The sequence below is a fragment of the Rhipicephalus microplus genome, unplaced genomic scaffold (assembly GCF_043290135.1).
Source record: "Rhipicephalus microplus isolate Deutch F79 unplaced genomic scaffold, USDA_Rmic scaffold_42, whole genome shotgun sequence".
In the NCBI taxonomy this organism is placed as follows: domain Eukaryota; kingdom Metazoa; phylum Arthropoda; class Arachnida; order Ixodida; family Ixodidae; genus Rhipicephalus; species Rhipicephalus microplus.
The window spans coordinates 196,429-208,717 of record NW_027464615.1 but is presented as its reverse complement, the minus strand read 5'-3'; the positions used below and the strand labels follow the sequence as shown (position 1 = coordinate 208,717).

General features: G+C 47.6%; 1 protein-coding gene across 1 annotated transcript in view; it reads left to right on the top strand.

Moving 5' to 3' along the window:
* LOC142787034 (uncharacterized) overlaps positions 1-12,289 on the top strand; it is a 39,056-nt gene that overhangs the window by 14,935 nt on the left and 11,832 nt on the right. The window contains exon 3 of the mRNA XM_075884657.1: positions 4,541-4,686. Within this exon, the coding sequence (XP_075740772.1) occupies positions 4,541-4,686 (146 nt within the window). The remainder of the gene's footprint in view (positions 1-4,540; positions 4,687-12,289) is intronic.

The window sequence follows — 12,289 nt, the reverse complement described above, 5'->3', positions numbered from 1 at the left end:
CCGGCGCGACCAGCGTCTGTCAGCGCGGCCCGTTGGCAACCAGCGTGAAATGCGACATGCTACATTTCACGCCGACGACGTTACTTAGACAGCACCGCGTCTGCCTCTCTTCGTGACGGAGGGACGTCGTGTGCGCTCAAACGCGCATGCATCAATAGAGAGGTTTAGTACTGCGGAAAAGTGCTACGTACGCATCACGCAAGCGCCTTGCGTTACGTGGAGTCGTTTGCCACTAATCGCCTTTTAGTACGCCGTAGTACCCGCGTACGTAACGAGCGTGAAGCGTGTTGCGCCATCTGGTATATCAGAATAGAAGCACGTGTTGTTGACCGCCAACGTGAGCCAATGCAAGTGTTATAGCAAGATTATGGCCATATTTTAAGCCACAGAGACGGTCGGTGCTTGCCTTCGATGCCACCATTTTGCAAAACGAAGTCTCGCGCTGTCGCGAACTTGTTCGAGAGCGTCGCGATCACCTCATACGTACGCACGCACGCATCTCATGCGTGCGTACGTAGCGGCTGCGTACGTAATGCGATACGTGTGCGTTGCGGTCTGCGCATGCGCACTACGCAGAATGTGGCGTCCTTACGTACGCAACGCCGCCACGTACGCAGCGTACGCAGTACTAAAACTCTCTAATGCAACGCAGCGTGGCGCGTACCTGCAAGTATACGGCATACAGATCCACAATGAAGGTCAGTGGGCAGATCCACCTATCTCTACTAGGGGGATATCGGCACCTGGCCTGGCATCGCCGGCGTGACGCGATAAAACGAACGCCAGCGCGTACGCGCGCCGGCTCACGTCGAAGTGCATAGGCGCCTTGAGTGTGGCGTGTGTTAATGTTCGTACATGACACCCTTCTCATGATTATCATGTTTCCACCAGTCACATGCCTTCGTCATTCATTCACGTGACGTAATTCCAAATTTTGGCATATGTGAAGGTAGCGAAACAGCCGCGAGTGCATCATGAGTGTGAGACGTAGTCATGTTGTTACATGACATGCATCTCATGATTATCATGTTTGCACCAGTCACATACCTTCGTCACCCATTTACGTACCGTAACACGAAATTCGGTATATGTGACGCTAGCGAAACGGCCGTGAGCGCATAATGAGTGTGGCATGTACTCATGTTGTTACATGACACGCATGTCATGATTTCCATGTTTGCGTCTGTCTATTGTGATGGCCATGCGACTATGCGATACCATGCCAGTTTTGCAACATGCATGCATGTGAACGAAACCACCGCATGAGCTGCAGAACCTTGAAATGTAAATCATGACATTAATGACATACATGTCATGATTTTCATGTTATGACTAGTCAAATATGTTCTCCATGCAGTCATGTTGTGCCACGCCAAGTGTCGTATTGATACAGTTATCGAAAGGGCCAGGAGAGCTAAAAGTCTTAGATAGATAGATAGATAGATAGATAGATAGATAGATAGATAGATAGATAGATAGATAGATAGAAAGATACGCTCAACATCACCGAAGTTCGCTAAGAAATGCTTCGCATTAAAAAATCATGGTGGAGTGGGAACCTTACAGTAGGCATTCCCGAATAGTGTGAAACGGGCAAGGTGTCGAGCACAAGTTCGTTTTCTTGCGTCATCGTGAGCATCATGGGCATGACCTGAAAGCGAAGACAGGCCAGCAATAGACGAGCTGATGGACACGGGGCTTGGGTACGCTATCACGTACCACTTTTGAAACAGGAGCTCAAGTGTACTCTAAGTATAGTTTGTGTGTGCGTGCGTGTGTTGTTTTAACGCAATAGGCACCGTTCAGTCTAGTTTTCCAGTATGACTACAGTGCCAGAATACATAGCCTAGCGAATAAAAAAAAAAAGAACTTGGAGACGGCGTTGACGAAGATGGAACGTTACGTGCGCGCCCCGCGCCCTGCATTGGATTGGATTGGATTGTGGCCGGGATACACGGGGGATGGGCGCACGCGTCTATTTCCTGCGTGCACCAAATGGCGAATGTCGTAGACTTTGAGACGGGGCAGTGTGAGTGACGCAGCTACCTCTGGTCAGTACGCGGTGGCTAAGGCGTTAAAGAGCTCGTTTAGCAGGAATTCTGGCGTTGGTGTCAGCGTAGGCGTCGTTGGCTGATAGCGAAAAAGTACCTTGTTTGGAACCGAGATGTTGAGAAAAATGCAAATAAAGTAATAAAATGTTTCGGGTTTGATAGAGGATTTAACTCAGGCCGTTTGCGTGGTAAGCTGTTGTTCTAACACACAGCTACGCGACTCCTTTAAAACAGTGTGAAATTGACTCCATCTTCTCAGAAATGCAGCAAAAAGAACAACCGTATCCGTTACAAACACACGTATCCTGTATACGGGTGTCATAAAACAAGTTGTAATATTACATTAATATTGTGTGGTACAAGCATACATTACTATCGAGAATCAAAACATGGGATTAACATAACGACTTCGTGGTTTACAGCCGGCAACCCTTCAGAAAAGGTGCAGGCATTAGGGCGCCTTATTCCCTGGCGACCACGTAGTGGTCCCTGGCGTCCCTGTGTCCCTAGCGTCCATTGCAAGTTCGAAATCACCTCTCGCGTATAATTGCTCGAGCTTCAAACCATGCTATCTGTTACACTGAATGCAGCCATTTGCGAAAGTTTCTCTGACAAAAGCCACTTTAATCTTTATCGAGTCCATTGCATTAAGCCACAATTTAAACTTCTCGAGTAGCCTCATGCAATAAAGAATCACAACATATCCACGCAGTGCATGATGATGTGTGGCGAAGCGTTCGTCAGTCTGTCCGTTTGTTCTTGCTTCCGTCCGTCCATTCGACCATCCAACTGTGCGTCCGTCAGTGCGTCCATTCATGCGTTCACCCGTGTGACCATCCGTCTGTCCGCGCGACTCTCCCTGCGTCCTTCCAAGCATCCATCCACGCATCTGTCCGTGCGTGCACCCGTGCGTCCGTCCGTTCATCTACTAAACACTCCAAGCACCGCTATCTCGCATATTTTCATCATATATTGGTCATATAGAAGTAACGCAATCCAGTAGACATTACAAGGACTGAACCAGAGTTGGCTACCTCCTCATCCTCCTACTACTACTGCATACATCGTTGACACACAACTTATGGCTTAAGGAGCTTCACCCCTAAAAAGTGTGCATCAACTGCTTGAAGTACGCACTATGGAGAGGATTTTGCTATCGCGTTCAGATTTCAAAGGTCACGCTTAAGGATGCGCTATTGTTTTCATCTTCCTACTTGAGTGGACGATTTGTATGACTTCAATGATTAAATAAAATTTCTGTTGGTTATCTTCTGTCAAAAATTATTTTCTCTGCTCTGATTTTAACGAATTTCAATATCTGTGAAAAGGAGGAGCAGGCCATATACAAAAACCCTAACATCTGCTTACGCAACGTATAAAAAAACGCCTTGTTTATTCCTTGGTCTATCTGTTGCATTTCGCGAGTAGTATTTTATTACAAAAAAGCAAGACTAGCACATTAAGTGACCTATCTTCATAGTAAGCCAATCAAAATATAAAGAAAGATGAAAACGAAAAATAGCAGTCAACAGATCTGTATTGTTCGTTAGCTATTGTGTGATAGCAAGTACGCTTGCTGTAAGGAGGACAGCTTTCCCTGATTGCAAAACAAAATTAGGGGATTCTAAAACTTCACCTTTAAGAGTTGAACGCACCAGCGATATCATGTTCTTAGTGCGTACTTAAAAAAATTGCTATGTACCCATTACATGGCCTTAAGGGAATAGCCGCCGTACGTGTGTGCCTTTTGTAATGGGTTGTCAGCTTTAAACCACGAAAGCATTAGAATAACGACATGTTTTGAAGCCAACGGACTTGGTGTTTGTGCGCTCTTTCCTTTCCTCAGTGCTGGATAGCACACCGGTCATTGTAGAGTGGTTAACATCCCCGCATTTCCTTTACCTCCTGTTTGTGTTCTTCTTTCAATGGCAATGGGCGCTTGTCCATGTATTACTACTGCAAAATTTGGTGTTGTATTGTGAAGCATGTATGCAAGACGTGTGTACTTGTAAAGCAAGAAAGTTACTTTCACTGCATCTCTAAGCAGAGGAAGTTATTTTAACTGTATTCACAAGTATATACGTGGTTGCGTCGTCAAATATTTGTTTGCCACGCAAACGACCTGGGTGCGATCACCAGTCGGAACAGAATGACCCGGCTTAGATCCCCAATCTGACCCAGGATTTTATTCACATTGTTCTCGATTTTTCACTCACGCATAAGATGGTAATTTCTCGCTGAAAACTGACGACGCCCACGACTAATTTATACGAAACAAGCTGTTTAACGCTTTCGCGTCGAAACAATCGTTGAAAGTCTTCGTACCACTTCAAACACACCGCACAACCACAGGCTTCCTGGTGGATCTTAGTTGCATTGTACGTGGACTACATTCTGTGATCGAAAACGCTTAAAAAAAAAAACAAGATTGCCCGTAAAAACCACACTGCAATCGTCTTTTCAATCGTGTGGCGGGTCGCGCAACGCAGGTCCCAGTCTGAGGCGCAGGTCTGGAGCCGTGATTACGTCCAGAGATGCACGAGAGGCATGACCCGGGGCCATGCCGACCACTTTCTGGACGACATTAAGAAGGAGATCATGGAACGCTGCTTCAAGTCGAGCTCGTACCGTGACGGTGAGTGAACACCACCTTGAGAGGTGCGCTTTGCAAGTATACGGTGAACAATAAATTGTACTGCGGCAGCAATGGATAGTGGGGGTGTGCCTTACGAAGAAGAAAACCTTTTCTACGGTGCTATCCTATGTGTTACTGCTCGCTGCTCTGTCCTACCATCTGACGATTTCGTTACCTAGAACGTGTCTTCAGAAGGTTACTTTGTTTACTTAATTAAATAAATAAATATTACTTGTTAGTTAATATTTTAAATGATGTCAACGAGCTAGCCCACTCCAAGGCACGATGCTTCACTTACCGCGCTGGGTCTTGTGCTTCTCAGACAGAGGAATCAGCCTCAACCTTCATTTTGGGGACATTTTGAATACCTTCAACGAGATCACAAAGCACTATAAATTAGGAGGTAGGTCCTTTCCATTGCCACACGAAAAGTTGTATAGGCCACAGGCAATCTTTCTTGGCATGCTTCAGACGGTAACATACCCAGCCTCGTAACCTATAGCCATTACTCCGACATTTCAGAACGTTGTCCAGACTGCCACAATCGCAGTGATTTTAGACACACCTACTACACACAACGAGATTACCAAGTATTACTACATGGAGAGGCGGGCATTCCCAATGCCACATTCAAAACTCAATATAGCAGAGGCCGTCTCGTTGCGCTTACTTCAAACCCATTCGTACCCGTCGTTAGCATACCTAAATGCAATTTATCCTCACAAATTCCCCCGATGCCACCTGCGCCGCTTACGGGCAGACCGCTACGTTAGCACACATGCTCTGGGAGTGCTGGTCGCTTGGACCGACTTATAGCAAACCCGAGTGGGATGCGCTTCTGCACAGCCCAGAACTTCATGACCAAATCCTGGCCGTCCAGTGTGCCCGCGACAGGGCCATCAGGCTAGACCTGCCGGCCCCCGCGTGGGAGTAGCCGGGTGACGCGTGGCAAACTCAGCGTCTGCACTAGACAATAATAAAGTTGTTCTCACTCACTTTAACCACATGCTCTGGAGGTGCCCCTCTTTACAAAAAAATTGAGAATTTTCTGAAAATTTCTTTTATGTATAGCTCACGACTGTTGTTTTCATACAAAAACTCAAGGCTGTCAAGAAGGCACACGATGCGGCGGTGAGGCTAGGCCTCCCCTTCCCAAGATGGAGCAACCCGCGACCCCTATAAAACGGGGGTGGAATCCTTCAGGACCCCAATAAAAGTTTTTCATCCATACATCATCCATTCGTAATCAATATAGCTTCCGGAGCCTCTTAAGCAATCGTCTGGGACAACTTTAAGGCGAAAGTAATCTTGTTTTGCTTCTGAGTCGATTCAGTGATCACCTACACCATCTTGTGAAAGTTTTGTGCGCCTAACCTCGTTTCCTGCTGCCTCCAAGATGGGATGAATTGGAGGCCTTCTGGCCTCACACTGTTTTTCGTGGCCTCCGTGATAGGTATACGTTTCACCAAGCGACCACTTAATGTGTCGACGTCATCAAGTGATGTCACGTTATGACATACTGACGTCACAAATTTTCGTAACATGACACGTCGTGATGATGTCATCACACGATGGCGGTATTTCGCATTACTCGTGTGAAGGCTGCTGACGTGAACCGCCGACTTTCGTATTTGGGGAAGTATCGAAGGCTTTCGCCTTATTAAACGACTCACTGTATTCGTTGTGCGCTTGGTTGCAACGACTCAAAGGCGAGCACGATCTTTTCTTTTTTAGCGCGATAGCATCACGCAGCTCTTTCCTTAGAAGTTTAGCTATCAGCGTAGTGTCAGCGGCGGCGTCCATGTCGTTGGTTGCTAGTGAAAAGTGGGTGTTGTCCGTGACCGAAAAATCTAGAAAGGCTTACGTGAATAAGAAGCAGTGAATCACGCGGAGAAGGGTGTTTCGGATACACTAACGCGTAACGCAAAGAAGTGTTTCGAAGGCACACAGAGCGCGCAGGCATATCTAATCATCATCAGCAAAAGCATCAACAACGTGAGCAGCTGTGTGGGCTCTCAGGCTGCCTTGCGTATGACTGTGCTCGCTTGTTCTCAAAAGGTAGAATTATGGCGTAATGAAGTCTTCGCAGCTTTACATGCAAAATGCATTACAGGATAGCTTGAAACTGCTAATGTTACGCGCACAGGCATTCGTTTTCATGCGGATGATTCGGAAATGCACGTGAACCAAAGCTGGGCTTATATTGAAGTCAATGCGCAGAGGGATGGATTATGCTATTGCGTTTTACTCGTCAAGACTAAGCTCAAGCACCCTCCGAGTTTTAAGTGAGAAGCATTTTGGGAACTATGACTGTGGCATACCATCGTAGCTTGGCTTAACGCAGGCAAAACCATAAATAGCATGGTCACCTGCCACATATTGAGCACGTTCTCAAGCCAAAAAGGAGTCTTTTAGGTGCTTGCTCCTAATGCTCCAGCCTTGTTCATCCATCCCGCCATCGTAACCACGCTCCCTCTGGAGCAAATGACTGGCTCAGAATGGATGCGTGCATCTCTCTTCTTGCATGAGAGGACACGCAGTGCAAGACAGAGAGAGAGAGAGAGAGAGAGAAGCTTTTCAATTCAATCATAGATAAATGTTGGGTGGGGCTCTCAGTTCAGAGCTCCAACAGCCGCTGTTACGTCTCGCGCCCGCCGCACCAGCGCCCTCTGGCTACTCGGGCTTTCATCACGCAGCATGGCCTCCCAGTCTTGTAGGGTAGGAATAGGAGTGGAGTGGGCAGAGCGCCTGGCAGGCGCACGCTCACATTCCAGCGTTATGGGAAATAACGTTAGTACCGCTCCACAGCCCGGGCATTTGTCAGGGTAAGAAGTGGGATGGAGGATGTGGAGGAAATAGAGGTGTGGAAATTTGTTCGCTGCAGTTGACGCACCGCAGTTGCATCTTCTCGTGTGAGCGTGTGGTGTGGTGGAGGGTACCGAATGCCTTCTCGTCTATACTAATTGAGCGTCTCGATATCCTAGAAGTTCCGTGTTTGTGTCCTCATCTGGGTTGGACAGCTCTTCCTCGGGATCCCGGTTAGTGAGTGCTCGGGTAGCTGCATGAGCGCAGGCATGACCGGGGAGAGAGGCGTTCCCAGGGGTCCAGACACGTCTGAACTTGTGTGGCGTGTGGAATGCGGTGTTCAAAATTCGGTGTGTGTGCTGTGAGACAATGCCCCGTGTGAAGGCACGGCAGGTATCCGTTGAATGCGTAAGCCTTAGAATAACATTTGTGTGAGGAAAGCTTATGGCAGCGTGGAAAATCGCCAGAGCGACGGCACACTCTTAGCCTTCAGATATGTTCTTTGTAGGTACACTGATTGAGGCTACTACGTCATGATCATTGGTCACCACTGCTTCAACTGTAAAACTGCGGCAGTGGTGTCTAGCGGCGTCGCAGTATAAGAGAGTGCTTGGAGGAGACTGATTGATGAGGCACGTGAGGTTTTTTACCCTTGCCCGCCGTCACTGAGCGTTGCGCTCAATGTGCATATTGCGTTGAAGTGGCGCGACTTTAATTCTTTCTCGAAAGTCAGTGGGTAGCTGTTTCCCTGATGTGCTGTATCCACCTCGATCCGGAGGGTACTCTAGCCTGACGAGTAGCCACTCTCCCACTTGGGTGCTGCGGAGTCTTCGCAGCTGACTATTAAGTTGTGCGTAGGTTAGTTCCCTCAGGTTGTTGTTTACACACATGGCTAGGAGACGGTTGGTGAATGCCTACGTATGTAGTCCAAGCGCCGCCTTGACGGCTCTACGGAGGAGAATGTCCAGTCTTCTCTCTTGCGCAGGCGTTAGGGTTTCATAAGGGACGTGGTAGGTGTTGCGACTTACTATGCAGGCATTAATTGTACGTAGAATGTCTTGCTCCTGAAGTCCATGCCTTCGGTAGGTGATGCGGTGGATCATATGCGTGATTTTAGAAACTTGCTGTTCTAATATTTTCATGGTGTGCGTTGCCTTGAGATCAGCTTGCATGTGAAGGGCAAGGACAGGGAGTTTCTGTACGCTGTGCAAGCGACGCAACGCTCTCAGAACGCGAACTCCGACGGGACGGGCGTCCGTTGGCGCGCCCATTGTTGGCGCCATAGAGTTTCGTACAATAATTGTATGAAACTCTATGGTTGGCACCATTCAGAGGCTCGGGGCGCTTGCGACTTCCGGTCGAATCCTCTGATTATCGCGGAATACGGGGAGTGAAGACGCCGCAAAAAGAAATAATAATAATAATAATAATAATAATAATAATAATAATAATAATAATAATAATAATAATAATAATAATAATAATAATAATAATAATAATATAATAATAATAATAATAATAATAATAATAATAATAATAATAATAATAATAATAATAATAATAATAATAATAACAATAATAATGTTGTTGTTTTGTTGTTGTTGGAGTTTAATGTCTTAAACCTTGCCTGCCCCTGATAGGGCAAGGAGGTTTGAAAAAAAAATGGATAGGACACGTCTTTGTATGACGGTGAAGCGGATGCATGTACGGGGGATTCACGGTTTACCAAATTCAACCTCTAGACGAGCCTTCTTCAGCATCACTTGCTTCGTAGATGCGGCTCAACTTGTTTCCTCTGTTTCTTTGAGTGCCTCGATGAGGATATGTGCGAGACACCTTAGGGATCGGGCTGCTTCATACTGTCATGGCTTGACGTAACGTAGGTGAGACCACATATAATAAAGATAGAGGCAAAACGGAAGCATACATGAAATATAAAGGGAACAATAAAGGAAAGAAAGAATTGGAAAGGCAACAAAAAGAGAAAGAAAAATAAAGACAGAGATAAGAAGAGGGGACGAAATCAATAGAAATAAAGTGAGAGCAAAACAACAGCAAAATTTCCAAAAGGTAAGAAAAAGAGGGAAGAAAGAAAAAGCAAAAAAAAAACCAAATAAAGTTGAACGGTTCCGCAGTACATCCTCGAGGGACATCATAAAATAAAAAGCAGCTCTGAGTGGTTGAAGTGAGCACTAGGCAGAGGATGTTGCTGCCGTGTTTAACTCTTGAATGCAAAAACCCAGGGGCTTCCCGATTTTCTAGCACCGAACCCTGGATAATTGCCTGGATAATTGGTGCACCTGTCACCAAGCAACGATTTGATTTGCTTTCTTGTGACGACAACATCACATGGCGCAGCTATATAGGACGCCACGGCGACGTCGTGATGACGCCATCTGTTGACATGCTCATTTATGATTTTCATCATCACTGGTGTTGACTTTTGAGGAGCGTTGTCAGTCAACTTTTCAACATTCACAAGGCATCTAATTGACCTAAGAAAACATCATTGTTTCAAGTTGCGCACCTACGTTGTCCTGCCCTATCGTGCGATTTCACAGAGATGTAATGTCAAAGTCGTGCGGCGATGGCGTAGTGGTTAGAGCATCCGTCTCGCATGCAAGAGGTCCGTGGTTCAAATCTCGGTGCCGCGCAGTTCCCAACCGGATTAAAAAAATCAGCGTGTTGATAGAACTGCATTAAGAGGTCCGGGGTGCGGACTCACCGGTAACCACCGCCGGGAACGCACTCCCTCACCAGAGAAGGATTGGCCACCCTGGTGCAGTATCTGGCCACTACCTCCGACATGCATACGTCAAATAACTCACGGCCCTCAGTCCCCAGCAGCTGCGAAACAACTGACCATGGCGACGGTCAGATCTGCAACTCAGCAGAGGGTGCTAAGATTCTCTGGATCCGGACAGGCTGCCATTGGAACCTGAACTTAGCAACGTTTAACGCTAGAACCTTATCTAGTGAGGGAAGTCTAGCTGCACTATTCGAGGAGCTAGAAGGTGTAAAATGGGATACAATAGGGCTCAGTGAGGTTAGGAGGACAGATGAGGCCTATACGGTGCTACAGAATGGGCACGTCCTTTGCTATCGGGGATTGGCAGACAGAAGAGAACTGGGAATGGGGTTCTTTATTCACAGAAACATAGCTGGCAACATAGAGGAATACTATAGCAATAATGAAAGGGTGGTAGGCATTGTAATTAAACTGAATAAAAGATACAAAATGAAGGTAGTACAGGCTTACGCGCCTACATCCAGCCATGATGACGCTTCAGTTGAAAGCTTGTATGAAGACGTGGAATCGGCAATGAGAAAGGTGAAAACACAGTATACTATAGTAATGGGTGACTTCAATGCAAAGGTAGGGAAGAAGCAGGCTGGAGACCAGGCAGTAGGAGATTATGGCATCGGTACTAGAAACGCCAGAGGAGAGCTACTAGTAGAATTCGCAGAACGCAATAATTTATGGATTTTGAATACCTTCTACCGAAAACGAGAAAACCGCAAGTGGACATGGAGGAGCCCTAATGGCAAAAATAAGAACGAAATAGACTTTACAATGAGTGCACACCCAGGAATCGTGCAGGATGTGGAAGTGGTTGGCAAGGTACGATGCAGTGACCCTTGTTGCGTAAGACGGCGACGCCAACACGGTGCCGAAGGCGCCACTGCTTCCGACTCCGCCGGGAAGGTCACCAGCCGTTTGGTAGCGTATGTTTCTCAGCTCGCGACTGCTTCTGCGCAGAGCTGATCAGACGAGCGGACGAGACGACGGTGAGTCAAACAAGGTTTATGTACAGCATATATACAGAGGTGTTACAATTTCGGCACTGGGGCCGACAGAGACTCGAAGAGCCGAGCTCTTCTCTCTAACACATAGTTCAGCCTTTCGCCTAAGACCGCTGACTCACACACATGTCGGCACTCCGACACGGGGACGCCTCTCACATAGGACCGCCGATCGCGACGCGCCGCAGGGCTTCTTTTATTTACACCGGGTCCAACCAAAATGTCCAATCAGAAGCGCCGCTGGTCGTCCGGGCAGATTCCGCCAATGGGGCCGCCGCGCCATGCGTCAGACCACCTGACACGAGGACGCCGGCTCGCTGTCACGTGCGCAACTGACTCACTGCACGTGGGCCAGAGGAGCGCCGCGCGTGTTCACGCCGTCGAGGTGATCGCGCCAGGCAGACTGCGGGCTGGCCTTGACCCAGATTGCCTTTTTCAGAGGCACGGTCGTTTGACGAGGACTCGCTGGCATAACAGCACCCCCGCCGCCAGACAATGCACCGGAAAGACGAGCTGCTTCCACGGGGCTCGGATGTCAGGTGCGCTCGTTCGCCAGGTCCCTCCAGGTTCGCCTCCAGGGCCATGGGGAGACTACAGCTCCAGACTGTTCCGGGAACACATCCCATTTTGAAGACGGATCCCAGCCCCACTGGCTTGTCGCCACAACTTGCTGACCAGCTTCACTCGTCTCTTCTGACCATCTTAGGTTTCAGCACTTGTCGATGGTTCTGCAACTTGCCAAGAACGGATCGACAACAGACAACACACGACACACGCAAGTGCCTTCGGTCACCCGACAGAACACCAGACAAAGTATAGTACAACATATACCTATCTACGTGTTTATGGGAATTTTGTTCCCTCTACATCAAGAGGCACATGTGGGACAAAAGACTCTTAAAATGACAACTCAATTTTTTTTTTCACGTACAACAACGTAACGAATTAGAATACCACAAAGTTGGCCCCTTGAGATCACTCTGAACGAGAGCGC